The sequence below is a fragment of the Ursus arctos genome, unplaced genomic scaffold, assembly GCF_023065955.2.
Source record: "Ursus arctos isolate Adak ecotype North America unplaced genomic scaffold, UrsArc2.0 scaffold_32, whole genome shotgun sequence".
In the NCBI taxonomy this organism is placed as follows: domain Eukaryota; kingdom Metazoa; phylum Chordata; class Mammalia; order Carnivora; family Ursidae; genus Ursus; species Ursus arctos.
In genome coordinates this window covers 7199015-7218566 of record NW_026623008.1, presented here as the reverse complement: position 1 = coordinate 7218566, position 19552 = coordinate 7199015, and the positions used below count along the sequence as shown (strand labels likewise).

Here is a 19552-nt window from a genome sequence, read left to right as displayed (position 1 = left end):
CAATACAAGGTCAAAAGATACTGCTCTTAAGAATTCTCAGACTGTTCAAGCTTAACACGATAGTATTAAATTAATAAGATAAAAGGAAAATATCTCTGATAAGGCAATCGAAAAACTAAAAAATAATCACATGCTTAAAAGGTGATGTATAAATGGGACTTGGGAAAAAAATCTGACCAACAACATGGGTTAGGTGTTCCCAGGATTCAGAACAAAGCCTGGTACATACGACCATTTTTTTTAAGGAGTCGGTAACACTGTTCAAACCCAGACAGGGGTATACAGGAAAACCTTTACAGAATGGCAACTTGCCCACCTTTAAAAACAGACATGTATACAAGTCAGTCTTTTCCATTAGACTATTAACTCCTTTGAGGGAAAGGAACAAGTGATTTATTTTTGTGCCTTGCATATGATAGTCCCTGAACAAATGTTTGCTAAATAAAAACAACTCTTACGGCAGTCAAAGACTAAGAGTAATATTAAACAGAGGTCTTTTGTTGTTTTTTGTTTTTTTACCTGTGGAATGATGCCAGCCTGACTTTCTTCTTGTTTACCCATCATTGTATAAGATTTCCCAGCACCAGTCTGCCCATAGGCAAAAATACAGACATTATATCCCTCAAAGGCATGTAAGAGCATTTCCTTTCCAATGTCATTGTACACACGGTTTTGAGATGCAAAACAGGGATCTTCAGGCTGTAAAGATTAAAAGAAAAAACAAATGGCATTTTATTCGTATTCTTTCCTATGCTTATTTGATTACTACTATAATAAATTTAAGTGTTTGGAATCTCAACAGTCACCTATTAAAATACATTATAAAGTTTTTAAGTCCCTCCTACACATAGCTTATTTTTCTCTTATTAAACACACACACACACACACACACACACACACACACACACAGAGTCATCCAGCTCAGCCATACACAAAAACATCTACATGACGTTATCTCAGTTGATTACATGTCACTTTCCATAACCTTAAAAGTATCACTCTTCCATTCATAGAAAGGTGCAAGACAATTTTCTTAATGGAAAATGGTACTAAAAGCTCAAAGGTCAAGTCCACGTATAAAAATACTTCTCTGCACTCACTCCAGGTAGTATGGCTATTTCTCAATAAACCTAGCTTTCAGTGACAAATGTTGTCCAATCCCCTTCACAGGCCCTTCTGTTGGCCATCAGGCTCTGTCAATAGTTTAAAACCTCTCCTACCTACTCCAGCACAAAACAGAAAAACAAACAAACAAAAAACATGTAATGAAGAGAAGCAGTGCAAACTGTAGTTCAGGAACAATCCCTAGAAGCCAGCAAGATTTGGGGTTCTTTACTAAGAAGGGTACTGCAAAGGTACTCTCCATTTTCCTAGGTGTTGGTCATCTCGGTACTCCTGGACCTTCAAGCTCTTTCAAAACTATTCACAACCTGCACTGTTGTATTACACTACACCTTAGTAAGTATACTCACCGAGGTGTGAGACCAGTAGGAGTAGTCGAAACTAAAGGACTTTGGAGCTTCCTTTGGGTTCTTTGGGTTAATAATACCTAGAGAATGAAAATGATTTGATTTTATAAGTCACTCAGTTACATGTTCTTTAGTTCAACATGATATTATATTGTAAGTTGAAAACATCCAAATCAGTAAATTCATCCCACTGAATCTGAAGAAGGCAATCAAAAAACAAAAATAATCACATTTGTAATAGGCAGGATCTGTATACAGAACTTAAAAGAATCAGACCATCAACATTCATTGGGTGCCACCAGGATTCAGAACACAGCCTGGCACATAGCAGGTGCTCAGTAAATATTTTATGGCTGAACCATAGGTAAATAAGCAGCCAAAATTCAGAAACGGGCCACATAACTATTTGCATAAATATTTCAATATATTAGAAATAAAAATTAGAGAATTACTGAATACAACTACTGCCTGCAATAAACCCTTTTTAAAGATCTTTTTCATCAGAAAGACAGTCTTTTTTCTGAAATCCACATTTGATAAAAACATGTTATATATATGTATGTATACATGTACATGTGTGTATTATGTTAGTGTATACAGTGGAATCACAGACCACAAATCATCTGCAGAATGTTGTAGGCGACAAAATTACTTTTTCTTTAAAGATTTTATTTATTTGAGAGAGAGAGAGAGACAGAGACAGAGAGCATGTGCAAGTACGAGCAGGGGGGAGGGACAAAGGGGAGCAGCAGACTCCTCGCTGAGCAGGGAATCTGACTTGGGCTTGATCCCAGAACCCCGGGATCATGACCTGAGCTGAAGTCAGACGCTTAACAAACTGAGCCACACAGGCGCCCCTAGACAGCAAAATTACTTTTTGACTGAAAAGCACGAAGCCTTACTGCCCCTAATGAAAGTATTTCTTGTGTGATTAATCCAGTCACACTATACTTCAGGGACTGTCTGAATGCTGAGGCTTAGCCTCTCCTACTTTCTCATACACACAAAGCGTTAGCGCCTCATATTTCATATTCTATAAAGAACAGAATCTTTATAACATATGGTCATGAAATCTCCTCAAAGACCAGACATCTCCACCCATCCACTTCTCTAAGGCACGGCCACATCCCAGGCTATCAGTGAGATCAGGATTAAAAAATAAATCTGTCCAGGGCAGCTGCTGCTCAGGACACAAATAGCAACAGTTGCTATGGTGCTTAGTTCTCGCTCTTGCTGGATTCCACCGGGTATGGCCACACACGTACGTTCAAACCTCAACTGCTGACGGAGTATGAATAAGGTTTGCATTGCACATCATCATGTGACAAGGAGACACGGTTCCAGAAAGAACATCTCCCCACACGCAAACAGCAACCTAAGCAACGAAGTGTGCTTCTAACCAAAAGGCACTAGGGACAAGATTTAAATAATAGCCAACACTCGTGGAGCACTGTAAGCACTCTAAGCGCTGAGCTCTTAAGAACTTCCTCTGTACTAATCCTCCCTACCACTAAGGCAGATAGAAGTTTTATTACCACTGCTGTATAGAGACACCATCACAAAGAGGTTAAGTAACTTAACCAAGGCTACAGAGCTAGCTAGTGGAATCCAGGATGTGGACTTGGACAGTTTAGTCCCAGAGCCACCACTCTTAGCCAAGACAGCCATCATCTATAGGCTTATTCTCTGCCTGTATGTAACGACTGCCAAGGCAAACACGGCAAGGCATTTGTATGCATATGCATATATATGTGTGCATGTATGCACATGCATATGATCACCCCGCTAAAATTTCACCACGGGCATTGTTTAAAACTCTCCTTACCCATTTAAAACTAAGAACTATGAGGATTACAGCTCCTCAAAGATGAATGACTACACACAAACTCTACCAAGCAAATGAAAATCAGTGCCACACTACGTGCACCAGATTCAGGTTTCAGTGGCTCAGCAATAAAGACAATGACAAGACATCAGATATGACCCCTAAAGTAGTCTTCGCTACTCAAAAACAGGGTTAATATGAACACTTTCTAACCTCTAGGAAATCTGCTGTCATACAACTTTGAAGCCATATTTCACTCAGTCTTTTAGCTACTCACTGGTGGTACAATTCCGCCAAGAACAACTTAAGAAAGGCTAGTTTTCAGTTTTCCCACCTCTTTGTTCTCTTTTCCCTAGTACTAAGAAGCAGAAACACTACACCAGCGAGCAATTTTCTTGATTCACAGGAAATCCTTTTCCTCTTCCTCAAGACTCCCACCTTCCAGATCTTCACAACTTCTGAATCTAATAAAGTCTCTTAACTTACAGATTTGAAACCAAGCCGCCTTTCAAGTAATTGCCTGTATGTAGACAAAACCCTTTTTATTTTAACATAGATAAGCAAATCAGAATATAATTCTGAAGAGCTATTTTCGTAATAGTTATGTCAAACAAGATGAAATTTACCCACAATATTTAAAAGATTTTAATTCCTAAATGAAAGATATTGACAGAAAACACCTTAGAACAATGTAACTCAATACTGTTGTTACCTGTTTGAGGGGGTAGTGTAAGCCCCAGAAGGCATGGATAATTTCTATGTTAGCTGGGGAGTACTGAATAGGATAGTCTGTTCTATATGATTCTTTGTATTTATACATGCATTGTACTATCTTGAATATATGAAATGTTTCCTAATAAAAATTTTCAAAACTTCCCAACTCTGCAAATGAAAACACTGTTATAAAAGTATCAGTAATAGCCCTTGACCTCATCAGAAGCCCATGAACTTCATCATTATTTCCAAGGACAACAAACTAATGTTTTCTAATGTGCCAAAGGTTTTCTCTTTCTGACTTAGTAACAGTTGAAGTCTAACTTACTTCCTTTAACCCAACTAAGAAACAGGATGTTTCCAACTATGAATAAAAGGGGGGAGAGGGACACAGTACATGTAATGGAAAGGAGCATGGGATTTGGATCAAAGAACCATTGACAATACGTTAATATTCTAAACATATGATGAACACTTAATATATTTAGAATTTTTTGTTACCTTAGGTATCACTGCACTTTTGAGTCCTCCCTAAAACTGAGATAATACCTAGTTCACAGGAGTGAATGAGTAAAGCACTACACAAATGCTAATTTTCAAAAATAGGTATTTCATCTTGTTTTTAACTCTCTGTGTTTTGGTGGATATGTTAACCTTATTCCATGGTCCTTAAACCAAAGTGAGGAAAGTTCATCCACTAACTGATAAAATAAGAATTCTATTTCTTGGCAAGAATCAAAAGTACTACATTGGGGTCCTACAGCTGGGTCACCAAATCTCTGGTGTTCCTACCACATTACAAATCCCTTCAGTATAGGGACCATGTCTTGTGGATCCTTGCAATGCCCTACACCAAACAGGCCCTCAGATGCATGTCCTTCTTTTGTTGTGTATAATTTTAATTTCATTAAATCCTATACCATTTTCAGGAGCATAAAAAGAAAAATAAAAACAGTGCATACCTATGCAATATACACATAAAATACCTGTTCATTCCATCAACTTTCACAGAAAGAATATAGAGAGAATTGTAGTACTGCAAGATTAGGCAATACTTAAAACGATGGTTCTCTGTTTCCAAGTCTACTGAGCTAAGAAAGCACGTAAGAATGCAATAATAGTAATTAATGAATATCTTCAACATATAAACTATTTTCACCAATATAAAAGCTGTTACAAATGCAGCATGCCTCCCAGGGCCACATGTCATCAGTGCGCAGGCTTTGTTTAGGATAAATCACCACTTTTTCTGCAATGAATGGACTCCAGGAGTACTTTGAGGACTAGAGTCAGAACATAACTCTATTTTAAATATTGTACCCCTCATACTGCTTTATTTCCTACAAAAACACCTTTCATGCCACTTGTCAAGGTCCCTTTTAAGGAACTTCCACACTTGAGGCCTCCCCTCCTATTGAGACTTCTCTGGACACAGTATACTCCAGACCTAGACCCATCTCCACAAGTAACTTTTCATAGATGATCATAAGAGTCACCTCTAACTTTCTTATTTCATACCCCACATCTGATCTATCCTCTCAGCTCTACTTTCAAAATGCACCTAGAATCCCATGGCTTCTCACCACACCATCATTACCACCCTGGTCCAAGCCACCCCTCTCTCACCTGGAAGATGACAATAACTCCTAACTGGGCTCCCGGCTTCCCCCTGGGCCCCTGGAGAGTCTTATCTCCACACTGCAAACAGTGGTCCTTTTCTTATACTAACCCAGACCATATCTACGTCATGCCTCTGGTGAACACTCCAACAGCTTCCCAACATACACTGAAGAAAACTCTACTCCCTCTCTGACTGATTCATCCCCTATTCCAGCCCCGCTGCCCTTCTCGTTGAAGATATACTCTCATCTTGGGGCCTTTGCACTTTGGCCCTACCAGGAATGCTACTCTCCCAGGTATTTGAACAGCCCACTCCCAAACTTCATACAGGTCTCTGCTCAAACATCACCATATCAGATGGTCCTTTTCTTTCTTTCTTTCTTTTTTAAAGATTTTACTTATTTATTTGACAGAGATAGAGACAGCCAGTGAGAGAGGGAACACAAGCAGGGGGAGTGGGAGAGGAAGAAGCAGGCTTCCAGCGGAGGACCCTGACATGGGGCTCGATCCCAGAACACCGGGATCACGCCCTGAGCCGAAGGCAGATGCTTAACGACTGAGCTACCCAGGGGCCCCAGATGGTCCTTTTCTGATCATCCTACTTAAACAGCATGCCTTCACTCTCCATCTGCTTACCCTGCTTTATTTGTCTTCACTGCACTCCTGACTACCTGACTTATTATGTGAGTCACTGGAATGTAGGTTCCATGACACAAGAACTTCTGTTTCATCTACTGCTATATCCCAGCTCCAAGGAGACCACCTGCCACATGGTAGATACTCAATATATACCCAAAGAACCAATGACCATGTTAGTTTTATCTTTCCTTACAGATTGTTACTTCCTTGTAGCTGGAAACCATGACTCCTCTTTCTGCATCACTCACAGTGTTGACTTCATAAACAGGTGATGCTTATTTGTGGACTGGTACATAGCTCTCCCAACACAACTTGCTTCCTGAGTCTTTTCTCCCTGAGCAGCCAACTCACTCAACTTCTGGCAAGAAAGTTCATCTCTGGGAGAAGAGGAATCTAAATTTCTATTTCAGGAGTAGAAACATAACTTCTAGGAAACAGCAGTAATGGGTAAACAGAGGACAGAAGGAAAGATGTCCAGGTTTTAAATAGGAAGATGTGCTGATATGGGTTACCAGGAAAGACAAGGGTAAAGGAAAATATAATGGGAAGCAGAAGAGTGGGGAGGTACTGGAAATCCCTCTTCTTCCCCAGGTCTTTAGAACTGTCTCTTATAGTATGCTTTTCACAGGAAATATGGAATCTCAGATCAGACACACAAACCTTACCACTCAAATTTATTGCTGTAAAGTTTTCTCCAGTGTTCTAGATATGACAAGCTTGACCTGCATAAGGATTCTCGCATGGGTGGGAAACAGATTCTTGACCTCACACTCAAGAAACACACCCAAGAGGCCGTGCCATATGATAAACACCAACAGACATAAATAAATGCTAATATTCTCAGCATTCATCTTCCCAAGCAGTTCCTCTGAGACATACAGTCAATTAGAAGGGTGAGGTGCAGGGACTCAGTAAGCACTGTTTGAGTCACTGCTGAATACAATTGTATCTAGGATGGTGCATCAATCAAAGATCTTCAACAAAAATACTTTGTTGGATGGCATTCAACTGAATAAGTCCATTTTCCTGATCCTTCTGCCTGTCTTCCAACGGACCCTGCCCCTTTGCCTTCTGTACTTTTACTCACTGTGCTCAGCTTTCCAAGTCTCCCAAGTTGGAAATAATGCTAGCTTCCATGCTAACATTCACCATTCTCAAATGAAGCATTATTGGGGCACCTGGGTGGCTCAGTCAGTTAAGCATCCAACTCTTGATTTTGGCTCAGGTCATGACTCATTGTCATGAGATCAAGCCTCACGTTGGGCTCCGCAATGGGAATGGAGATTCTCTCTCCCTCTCTTCCTCTGGCCCCTCCTCCCCCTAAAAAAAAAAGCAGCAGCAGCAGCACTATTGCAAAAGATCCCAAGATTCTATTTTAAGAAAGGAAAAGTTAAACAGCACTTTCATTCTCTGGGCACATTTATTAAGCACAAACTATGTGCCAGGCAATGTACTGGAGATACAATTGCAAGCAAACAAGTTATTTCTGCCCTTCTAGGGCTAACAGCCAATGGAGGATACAGACATATAATCACACAAAATAAATAAACACTTTCAAATTATGATAAGAGCCATGCGAGATAAGCATGGAGTCCTGGAAGAACACAGAAACAGGTATGTATAAAAAGAAACTTTTAAGAGAGATGATTTTTGAGTCAGTAAACTCTGATTTGATAAAACAGAAAAGGCTGGGGTGAGGATAAATATGAGACAGCCAGGGAAAGTGGAGAGATAACCACAGCTAACACTTATTCAATGCTTACTATGTTCCAAGCACTGGGCTAAAGCATTACATTACATTACATTACATTACATTACATTACATTACATTACATTACATTAAATGTTCACTCACTTAGTCCTTATAATAACCTTATAAGACAGGTATTATTATCATCTTCATTTTACATTTGAGGCACCAAAGAAGAAGGCACTTGCCCAAGGCCAGAGGCTGGACTAGAGTTTGGAACATGTGGCTCCAAGGCTCCAAACCACTGGGCCATTCGCATCCCAAGCCAGGAAGGAAGCCCTGGGGCAAAAAGACACATGTGGCATCTAGACACTGGTTTGGCAGGTGTGGCTCAAGTACAAGGAACACAAAGGGTTAGAAAGGCACTAAAATCTCAAGGTCAAATCATCAATGGACCTCAAGGAGTTGGTGAACCCCTGGTACAGTAAGAAGCCACTGGAATGACTTGATTACATTTATAGACTACAGTTTGGAGAGTGGACTGGAGGAAGGCATGAATGAAAGTATAGAGACCAATTATACAGAACACAGCAACCACTGCAGAATGTTTGAGAAATTTTGCCTGCCATTTATAGAATGACTCCCATGAGAACGCATTTGGCATCAGAAATCCATGAGTTCCACTATGTAGCATCTGTGGGGGCAGGGAGAAAGAAAGGTCCATTCCTATAACAAAAACATTGTGACTCTTGATCCAAAACTGAATTTTGTCTTACAGTATGACTCAATAGTCAATGATCAAAATACAAGTTGACCTAGAAACAGAAAATATTTTTAGAAGACATTTTCAAGGACTTTAGCAATGAAGGAAATAGAATACTACAGAGGCTTTAATCTACCCTCCCCCAAGTATCCAGTATTTATCCTAGTGTCCAACTATAACTTGGGCATATAACAAAGTCTTTAAGCCTCAATTTTCTTATCTGTAAAATGGGTACAATAATAATAATACCTAACTTTTTAGAATTGTTGTAGGCATTAATGACTAGTCCATGTCAAGAATTCTAACACAAAGCAAATGTTCAAAATATTCTTTCATTTAACAAATATTTGAGTGCCTACCATTGCCCCAGACCTGAAGTAGCTAGTGAAAAACAGTCTCTTATCTTCAAGGAGCCTAATGACTGAGCCACCCAGGTGCCCCGGCAGAGGTGGCTTTTAAAAGTGAGCCGATTGCTACCTCTGGGGCAGTGTAGTCGGTTGAGCATCCCAATTCTTGGTTTTGGCTCAACGTCATGTACTCAGGGTCATGAGATCGAGCCCCACTTAGGGCTCCACACTAAGTATGGAGTCTGCTTCAGCCTCTCTCTCCCCCACTCCCACCTAAAATCTATCTATCATCTATCTATCTATCTATCTATCTATCTATCTATCTATCTATCATCTTTTTCTTCTTTTAAAGGTAAGCAGACTGTCACCTCTGAGAAGGTAATATTTAAGCAGTGTCCTTAGTAACATTTAAAGAAAAGCAAGACCACCACTGTAGCCAGAAAAAAGTAAATAATGATGAGATGTAGGGTGCCTGGGTGGCTCAGCCAGTTAAACGTCTGCTTCAGCTCAGGTTATGATCCCAGAGTCCCAGGATGGAGTCCCACATTGGGCTCCCTGCTCAGTAGGGAGTCGTCTTCTCCCTCTGCCCCTCACCCTGCTCTCGTGCTCTCTCTAATAAATAAATAAAATCTTTAAAAAAAAATAATGATGAGATGTCTAATCAGATAACTAGCCAGATGACAAATTCTGTGGGGCCCTGTGACCAAAGTAAGGATTTTCAGTTTTATTCTAAAAGTGACAGGAAGTCAACAAAGGATTTGAAGCACAGAGGTGACATAATCTGATTTACACTCCAAATAGGTCTCCAGCTACTCTATAGGAATCAAGGCAGAAGCTACTGCTGCACTGACTCAGGCTAGAGTAGGAATGGTAAAAAGTAACTGGATTCGGGACACACTGTGAAGGCAGAGAGGACAGGCCTTACTGATGGGCGGTAGGCAGCCTGTAAGAGAGAGAGATGGCCAGAGTGACTCCGATATTTGGTTTGAGAAACTAAAAAGAATGGGTGAGAATTATGGAAGGGCCACTTGAGGTACACAGGGAGGAGAAAACAACAGTTCTATTGAGGACATATTAAGTTTAAGACAGTTCTTAGGCTTTTAAGTAGGGTTAGGTTAGCAGCTGGGTGGACAATTCTTGAGATCTACAGAGAGGTCAATCCAGGCTGGAGAAATGAATCTGGGAGTCACTGTCACCTCATGACCCTTAAAGCCTTGAGCCTGAATGAAATCACCTAGGGGGTCTGTCTTCTCTGGAGACATAGGAGAGATCAAAGAAAAGAGACAAAATCCTGGTACACTTTTAACCTAGGAGGTGAGGAAGAATGGAGGGAGAAGGGCCTGTGAGGGAGGAAGGCAATAGGGAGAGCACAGGGACCTGAGAGCGAAGGGAGGAGAAGGAAATGTTTCATGGAGGAAGTCAAGCTATGCTACCTATTATTATGACAATGCTGATTAGCACAAGCTTCTCTGGCCCCCTGGAGGAATGAGTCTTTGTTCCAGGGATCTCCTAACTTCCTGATGAACAACTCCATTCTGCTCGCCCTCACCTCTGTGCCTTGGTTCCCATCATCATCCAGATCTCATTCGGCTTCAAGGCTCTTTTCTTAAGGCCCCTTCACAAATCAGAAAAGCAGCTTCAGCACTGAAGGTCTGACTGGATCTTTTCCCCAGTCCAGGGAAGAGGATCTTGTGTTTCCCTCTCCCTATGCCCTACACACCTTTCCCCTTTGTCTCCAAAGGTTTTATTCCTCATGCTGTAGCTGACACTCCTTACCTCTGGAGAGCTAAAGAAGAGTGAAGAACAGGACAGCCTCTTTCATGGGAAGGTTTACCTGAAGACCCTTATCCAAGAAAAATGGAAATGCTTTTAAAATGATTATCACAAAATGTTCTATAGGTATTAGTTTATTGATGAACCATAAGACAGACCATCTTCTCTTTCTTAGAGACCCTTCCAGTCAAAATTGGCCTTACAAAGTCTGTTAAGTGCCCTAACTTTACCCCTTTTTTCTTTGCCTTCTTCCCAACTTTGTTACTTCAGCATAAAGATGCAGACATAATGTTTTAATTACTAAGCCCTAGAAAACAAGGCAGTCAAAACAAGATTTATACTTAAAACCCTTTTTATTCTCCAGAATGAATTTGTTTATCTAATTTCTCAAAGTCTCTATGTAGCAATTATACTGTTGTTGGCAAACTATGAAAGATTTTGCCCACAACTACAATTAACTTATCATTGTGCAACACTGTAACTTTATATTAACTTTTCTAACAGCAATGTTTGGGGCTTGTTAAAAATCCCAGTGACATCTTCAGTACAAACTTCCTCTTCCAAAACCTTCTATACCCAAAATTTTTTAAAAACTGTACACAATAAAGCCATTTTGTACACCTGTTCCAAAACCATAAAACCAAAACCCATAAGCAGTTCTCTCCCCTACTCAGAATAACATATTTCTGGAAACATATTAAAATGACAGAAAAGCATATTGCCATAAAGTATAACTGAGCAGAAGAACTATAATCTAAAGTTCCTTCATCATTTAAAGTAACAAACTTAGCTTCCAAATCCTATAAACAATATAAATGTACTATAGGCATTCACTATGTACTTAATCCCAGAGTATTAAATATAAATACAAAGTAGAGGGGAAAAAAACCCTACCAACTCTGTAATGTCACAATGTCATCAACCGGATATAAAATAAATATGCTAGCTATAATAAACATTTTGTTTTAAAGATTTTTTTTTAAAGTAATCTCTACACCCAACATGGGGCTAGAACTCACAACCCCAAGATCAAGAGTCATATATACTCTACCAACTGAGCCAGCCAGGTGTCCCAAGCTATAATAAACACTGAACAAACCCCCAGTTAACAACTATTCCCAAGCAAACATTGAATGATTGGGAAGGGAGATGCTCTAGAAGGCCTAGCTCTCCCTCAGTCCAAGTGGCACAAAGATGGTGGAACTAATAACCATGCTCTTGTTATTCATAATTACCCTGCATCAAGAAGGGTCATCAAAATACATTTTAACCTAACAGTTAAGTTCAAATAGTAAAACTTACTATTTTGAGAGGCACTATGTACTGGACAGAGGTTAAGAGAGAGGTTCTGGAGCCAGACAGCACAAGTTCATTTTCTAGTTCTCACAATTCTTAAGACACGTGACCCCAGACAAGTCATCAGGGAAATGGGGAAAATAGGAGTATCAGCCCTAGAATTATTGTGAGGACTAAATGAGTTAAAATCTGTAAGTGCCTGACTATGGCTGGCAGAGCTTAAGTGTTTATTACAGTTTTTGTTGTTGTTAATTACTAATCATGGTTTGGTTTTTCCCCCACTAACAGGCATTTAAAAAGCTGCTTTTGTTTCTTCCTTCACCCATTTTAGCTCCTCACGTTTATTCAGAGTTACAAAATGAACTCTTGGCATCAGAGCAGAACAATGTCATAAGGAGACAGTAAATGTAGTTCAGTCGTTCACATAGCTTCTGCTAATTCTAGCCATACGGTTTTCTGTTCTGCCAAAACAAAAAGTCTCCCCAGACATTCCCTACCTTTCCTGGTCCTATCCCTCAATTATTCAGATGTGTCTCCTCGATGTTTTCTTGAGTCATCACACTGCTGTGATTATTTCTCTCTCAGGCTCTGAGAGCCTGGTGGCCTAGTGGCCTCCCAGCCTATGCTTGCTGAGTAACAAAAACCTAATGTCATATTTCTTATTCTTACCATCTGTATGTACAGAACATTCATTCCCAAGCAATGCAGCTAAGAACTGGGTTTTTTTTAGCTCACTGGAAATGATTTTGACAAAATAAGCAATTGTTAATATACTACCAAAAATTAAATCTAAATACCTACCTTGCCTACCATACAAGCAAATGTGGCAGGCCCTTTCCTGGTCTCACTAGCAGCTCTCCACACCTTGCTAGCTCCCATTACAGCACTTCACACTTCACCGGGCAACTACCAAAAGCAATCAGCATCATGTTATCAGCATGGACTTTTAAAAATGAACTCCAAAACATCTCTTAAGAATTGCAAGGAAGGAAGGAAGGGAAGCCTGGGGATGGTTGCTTTCCCTTTTGGAAAAAACAACAACAATAACAAATGAATATATTAAGGCCACAAGAAGTACAGTTTGGATTTAATGAAGGCAACCTCAAAAGACTAGAACAGAAAGATGCTAACTGGCACAGAAAAAGGACTAGTTTTCCTACAAGATTTCAGCTAGTCTTCTCTTCACTGTTTTGGAATCTAGGTGGCAGATTTTTTTAGGCAATTGAAGAAGTTTAAATTATAAAATGTAATACAAAGCAGTTGCAAATACACAATACCAAAGGCCTCCTCCAACTTGGGGACAGGTACCATTGTTTCTGCCTTTAAATTTATATTCCCGTTGAAAATAACAATTTAGGTACCAAAACTAACCACAAAAAAACAAGTTAACAAGTAACTTTTTAAATACCATCTTATGCAGTATACCTGATTCCATCTGATCCTCACAGCAACCCTGGGATATTAGGCTAGATAGGCACCAGCAACATTCTCACTGAATAAACTAAAGACTTAAGGTTCAAGCGTCTGATCACAGAGGAGGAGCTAAGTAAGGTATTCTTCATAAATACAACAGAAGACCATGTAGCCACTAAATCACATTCTTAAAGAATACATGGGGAAATGTACCCAATACACTATTAAGTAAAAGACCAAGGAGGCTACAGGGGCTTTAAGGGAGAGGAGAGGCCAATGAACAAACTTTAGCTTTTATTCTGAGTGAAATGGGAACCATCTTAAGAGTTTTGTGGAAAAAAAAACCAAAAAACAATCGGACTTCCATTCTAAAAGGACTGCTCTAGCTGCTCTGTCAAGAAGAGAGTCCTAGAAAACAAGGGTTGAAGCCCGAAGACTTGCTGTGAGGTGACTGCGGTTGGTGGCAGTAGGGAGAAGAGTGGTCAGATCCTGAATATCTTCTGAGGCAGAGCTCACAGGCCTTTCTGACACAGGGAGAATAGGAGAGAAGTCAAGGACAATTACATGATTTTTGCCCTGAGCAACCACAAAGACAGAATTTCCACTGAGCTGAAGGAGAGTGCAGGGGAGCAGGACTGGAAGAGGACTACTAGGAATTCAGTTTTGAATATGTTGAGTTCAACATGTTTATCAGGCAGAGAGAGAAGCCAGGTAGACAGCTGCGTATAAACTGCCTTCTAGAAACAATTCCCTTCCCTACCTGTGTGGGCTTACACTCTTCTTTACAGCAGGCCTAAGAAGCGGTTTTAAAGCTCAATTGTTTGATAATAGGGGATTAGCTAAATAAATTATGGCTTATTAATACAATAAAGAGGGTACAATACAGGGATACATTCCAGGATGTCAGCTTAGTAAGTTGCCACATGAGAAGTCATCGTGTCAGATGTAGAAGAAAATACAAAGTCTGTTTTGGACCTGAGGAAACGGAGGCAAAAGCTGCTTTAAAGGCTGACAGGGGGCAGCAGACGGTCAGGGTGTGAAAAGGTACACAGCAAAGCCAGCGGCCAGCGGCCAGTGCTATGCTGAGAAGGCTAGCTTCAAAAGTCATCTAAAGGTCATTCTAAAGAACAAACTCATTCTCAGTCAACTCCAACGGAGTAAATGTAGTCTCATTTCTGGGGCACCTCTGTTCCCCAACCCCAGCACACACCTCCCTTCCCCACCCCCCTCACTGCTGTAGCTCTAAGTCCTGACTACAGGAAAAGTGTTTCATTTCAAATTTTTAAAAAAGTTTAATGCCACTGGTACCCAAGTTGATTTCAGTAGATTTTACTCAGCTCTTCTCCCAGTGCCATAGAGGCCCCTTGTTGCTGCTTACCTTCTTCCACTCCAGTGACCAAATGAGTGTCATTTAAAAAATATGGACATGCCACTTAAAGAGTGAAAAAGTGTCTTAAAGGAGTGAAAAGTGTCTAGAAGGATTCAGAGAGAGGGGCAGAGGAAAAATTTCATGGGCTTGTGCCATCACATGAGAAGCCCTGGTCACTGATGTAAAAAGGCACAGTACATAGCAGCTCTATTTGCAAGGTAAGGACCTTGTTTTTTCCCTTTGTTTGTATACTTTTCAAATTAAGTACTTAGTATACAAACAGTAGATTCATAAAATTTGTAATTTATAGGGGCGCCTGGGTAGCTCAGTTGGTTGAGCGTCCAACTCTTGCTTTCGACTCAGGTCATGATCTCAGGGTCGTGAGATTAAGCCCCACGTTGGGGTCTATGCTCAGCGCAGAGTTTGCGTGGGACTCTCCCTCTCCCTCTGCCCCCCCCAAGTCCCCCACTCGTGCACGTGCACGCTCTCTCTCTTAAAATAAATAAATCTTAATATATATTTATTTTTTTAATAAAATGCACAAGCTGTGACAATAGGACAAACCCAGGTACCCACCAGACAGTTACAGAATAGGATTCGTACCTCTGCAGCTCTGTCTGACCCTCCCAGATCTCTCTGCCCGCCATCTCATCTCGGAAGCATGCTGAATTTTGTCATTATTGCCTTACTTTTCTTCATAGTTTTATCCGTGTGTTTGTACAGCACGGATGTAGAGAGAACAGCTCCGCATGCTTTGAAATTTATATAAATACACCAATTTCTTTTTTGAGTTGCTTGTATAGTTACAGTTTGTTTATTATTTGCGTGTGTGCATATAGTAATTCTTCTCTGCTCTATTTTATTTTATGTAAATCTACCATGATTTTTTCATCCATTCCCCTGCTGATGGATATTGGGGTTGTTTCCAGTTTTTTGCTCTAAGAAAAAATCGTGCTGCTGAGTTTAAATGCCCAAGTGGCGCCTGAGTGGCTCAGTCAGTTAAGCACCTGACTCTTGATCTCAGCTCAGGTCTTGATCTCAGGGTCGTGAGTTCAAGGCCCACGTTGGGCTCCATGCCAGGTATGCAGCTTACATGCCAGGAAAAAAAAAAAAAGTCTAGGGGCGCCTGGGTGGCACAGCGGTTAAGCGTCTGCCTTCAGCTCAGGGCGTGATCCCGGCATTCTGGGATCGAGCCCCACGTCAGGCTCCTCCACTATGAGCCTGCTTCTTCCTCTCCCACTCCCCCTGCTTGTGTTCCCTCTCTCGCTGGCTGTCTCTATCTCTGTCGAATAAATAAATAAATAAATAAATAAATAAATAAATAAAGTCTAAACGCCCAAATCTTCAGCAGTAGTTTTAGTGATTCAGTGAAATGGTAGCAGGTTACAGAGACAGATGACTGGGCATGAATGAGATAAGCAGCTCAGAGAATGCACCCTGAGAAAGGGTAGGTTAAGAACTACTGAGCATTCCATCTCTAAGGTTAGAGCACATGGGGTGGAGGTGGAGAAGCACTGCTGAAGAACTGGCCTTACCCACATCTCCAGCCACACTGGAAAGCACGCTGGTTGCTGTGTTACGGAGTTTACACCTCAGTCTGATCTAACTGATTACGGCTTATCCCAGAAAAGACTTAAAGAGACCTCATTCTGATTGTCGCCTAGAAAACACAGAGTTAAAAAAATTCCTTTCAAAAGTCTTTCTTTCCAAACCTCCACTTTGTTCCTTCCTCCATCCCAAATTTTCATTAATGGACATGAAGTCATTCTTTGTACCAGTTGTGATGTGCAGCATTTCATTTAGAAATGTACACGTGTGGGGGCGCCTGGGTGGCACAGCGGTTAAGCGTCTGCCTTCGGCTCAGGGCGTGATCCCGGCGTTATGGGATCGAGCCCCACATCAGACTCCTCCGCTGGGAGCCTGCTTCTTCCTCTCCCACTCCCCTGCTGTGTTCCCTCTCTCGCTGGCTGTGTCTATCTCTGTCGAATAAATAAATAAAATCTTTAAAAAAAAAATGTACATGTGTGAATGAAAAAGCCCTTAAAAATGTACCATGTTAGTAATTAACAGGGGGTTAAACGGGTCCTTCTATACTACTAAGATTTGGGCACTAAAAAACAAAAAGGCCCCGGGCAAAAGAAGATTGATAAATACATGAAGGAGACTTACCAAAGGGCCAGCTAGAGACAGATTCCTGTGGTTGAAGACAAAGCAAATGTTCACAATGTAATCACCTAGCGGACGGTGTCCAAGCTGGCTTTACCCACCCTCCTGTTTTTCAGAGGTTTATTCATGCAGTTTCAAAGTCTCCAGATCTACCATAAATGTGAGCAGTTCAGCCCTTAATTCCGCCCCACTTGCCTTTCATAGAGTAATTAGACAATAAAAGAATGCTTCCAAAGTGGGAGAACCTTGGAATATAATGGGGTATTTTTAAACAAAGCCATTTGTACGCACTTGGATCTCCAAAATGTCAAGGCAGTAACATTTATCTGTGCCACGGAAAATATTCTCTCTGAGACCAGAAAGCGCTTAAATAAAACTGCTACTACTCAGTTTTCAGATTTGGCACGTTCCCTAAAGTACTCTTCACCCTCTTCTACTTTTTCATAGGAGACCTTATGGCAGGAACATTCCACTGCATTCCATGTGCAATCAGCTATAATCCCTGTGAGCAACAGTCCAGGCCAGCTTGCCAGCACAGCGGTCTCTTAATGCAGCTAACACATGTGGCTATCACAAATTCATTTCATTTTTTGCAACAGAATGCATGCTTTCTCCCAATCTTAGGCCCAGCCTTTTTTTTTTAATAAGCCATTAATATTTTCTAACAGAGCAAATAGTTTGCTTAAAATCTCTCATATAAAATTATCTGGATTATATTTTAGTCAAATTACTAAAATTGCCATATAAAATTGAAGAGAAAAAGAAAACATTAGTAGAAAACTGAAGCCACCAAAAATTCTAGAGGAGAAAGTCTCTCATACAATTAATTAGTTTTCCAAGAACAAATACCTTTCAAAGGAACCAAAATTACCCCAAAATTTCTGAGCTATAACAAAGTAAGTATTTAGTTAGAAAACCAACCCTACTTTTTCCAAAGCTAATTCATCAAATGAGGATTTTTGTTTTAGTAGACTAATGTTAATTTAAGAGTCACACATTTCTGGGGGTGCCTGGCTGGCTCAGTTGGTAAAGCGTGTGACTCTTGGTCTTGGGGTTGTGAGTTCAAGCTGGGGGTGGAGCCTACTTTCAAACAAATGTTAAATAAATAAATAAATAAATAAATAAATAAATAAATGTCACAAATTTCTCCTGCTAAATGTTTATGTGCAGAAAGGCAAAGTGGTGCAGCCAGATGAAGGTCAGGAATACCATATCTAGTCATAACACTAACAAGTTCTAAAAAGCTGCAGTTCTGAAATTTTCTCCAAACATACTGGACGAAAGTTTAGTTTAAACCCTCCTTACTCCACAAGGTCCAGCTGAAATGCCCTATCATACATGTGTCCTTTGCCAAGCTCACATCTGCACTTTTTAAAAACCCTTGTTTATGGCAATTATCACTTTGATCACTTTTACTTTGTACTGAGTTTATTTCAATACGTCCTGTGTCTTCTACTACACACGTTTAGAACTCCTGAAAGGCAGGGTCCTATAGCACATACAACTCTGTGATTCCTATAGATTCACATTAGAGCAAACTCGCAAGAGGGAAAAAAAAAAGGTAAGGCAGAACAGAGCCACCCAGCCTGTTGTCTACAACAGTTTTAAACAAAGTATGATGGAAAAACCATTTGGTAGTTCAGCACCGTGCTTAACATGGTCCAAAGACTGGTTCTCATATGACCAGTACAAGATGCCCATGCCTACTATAACCAAACTATTACTTTTGATAAAAACTAGGCATTTCTTCATGAATATTTCATAAAAAGGTAAATCAATATGTCCAATAATTCTGGAGAGATTTTTGTAGGAGAGAAGCAAGACTGGTGAACAGAACTTACATCCTCATGAGCTATAAGATATACGGCCCTATCCTCAAAAGGTGTACAACTAGGGATCTTATTTTCCCCTTCAGTTTGCTACCTACTACAAGTGAAAACATTTGACATTTTTCAACCAGAGTGAAAATCATATTTGGATAATTTTATTTTTTCCCGTAAACCGACAGTACTTTCTATACAATCAAAACAACAAGGTCAAAAAGAAATCTATGTATCTTAGAAACAATGAGCTCTAACACCTTTTTTGTAATCCATTAATAATTTCTTAGTGCGCTTTTAGTCTGTATGATCAAACAAACAACAAAGTCAGAAAACCTAGCACACCCAGATCCATTTCTCAAACTATGCAGAACTACAGAAAAACTTTAAATTTTACTGCATACGGTAATAGTTTTCTTCTCCTAGATGGTCAGTTGATTATTTTTTTTTGATACTCTATTTAGTATTCATTCCGTTACATATATAGTCGATATAAAACCCTACTAACTTACATGGATATTCTTTCATGCTAAAATCTCAAAGGAAACAACTATTACAAATTATAAACATGAACTGTATTATTCAGGTATTTAAAACATATGCTGCTGGGGGAAGGGGTAATAAAATAAATAAATAAAACATACAAAT

The 19552-nt window shown here is 40.1% G+C and overlaps 1 protein-coding gene across 6 annotated transcripts in view; it reads right to left on the bottom strand.

Annotated features, from left to right (window-relative positions):
- The window catches only part of KIF1B (kinesin family member 1B), a 135244-nt gene that overhangs the window by 98222 nt on the left and 17470 nt on the right, over nt 1-19552 (bottom strand). For all 6 annotated transcript variants that reach the window (XM_026519872.4, XM_044391495.3, XM_044391496.3 and 3 more), the window contains exons 3-4: nt 1473-1549; nt 520-699 (exon numbers count right to left, since the gene is read on the bottom strand). In XM_026519872.4, the coding sequence (XP_026375657.1) occupies nt 520-699; nt 1473-1549 (257 nt within the window). The remainder of the gene's footprint in view (nt 1-519; nt 700-1472; nt 1550-19552) is intronic.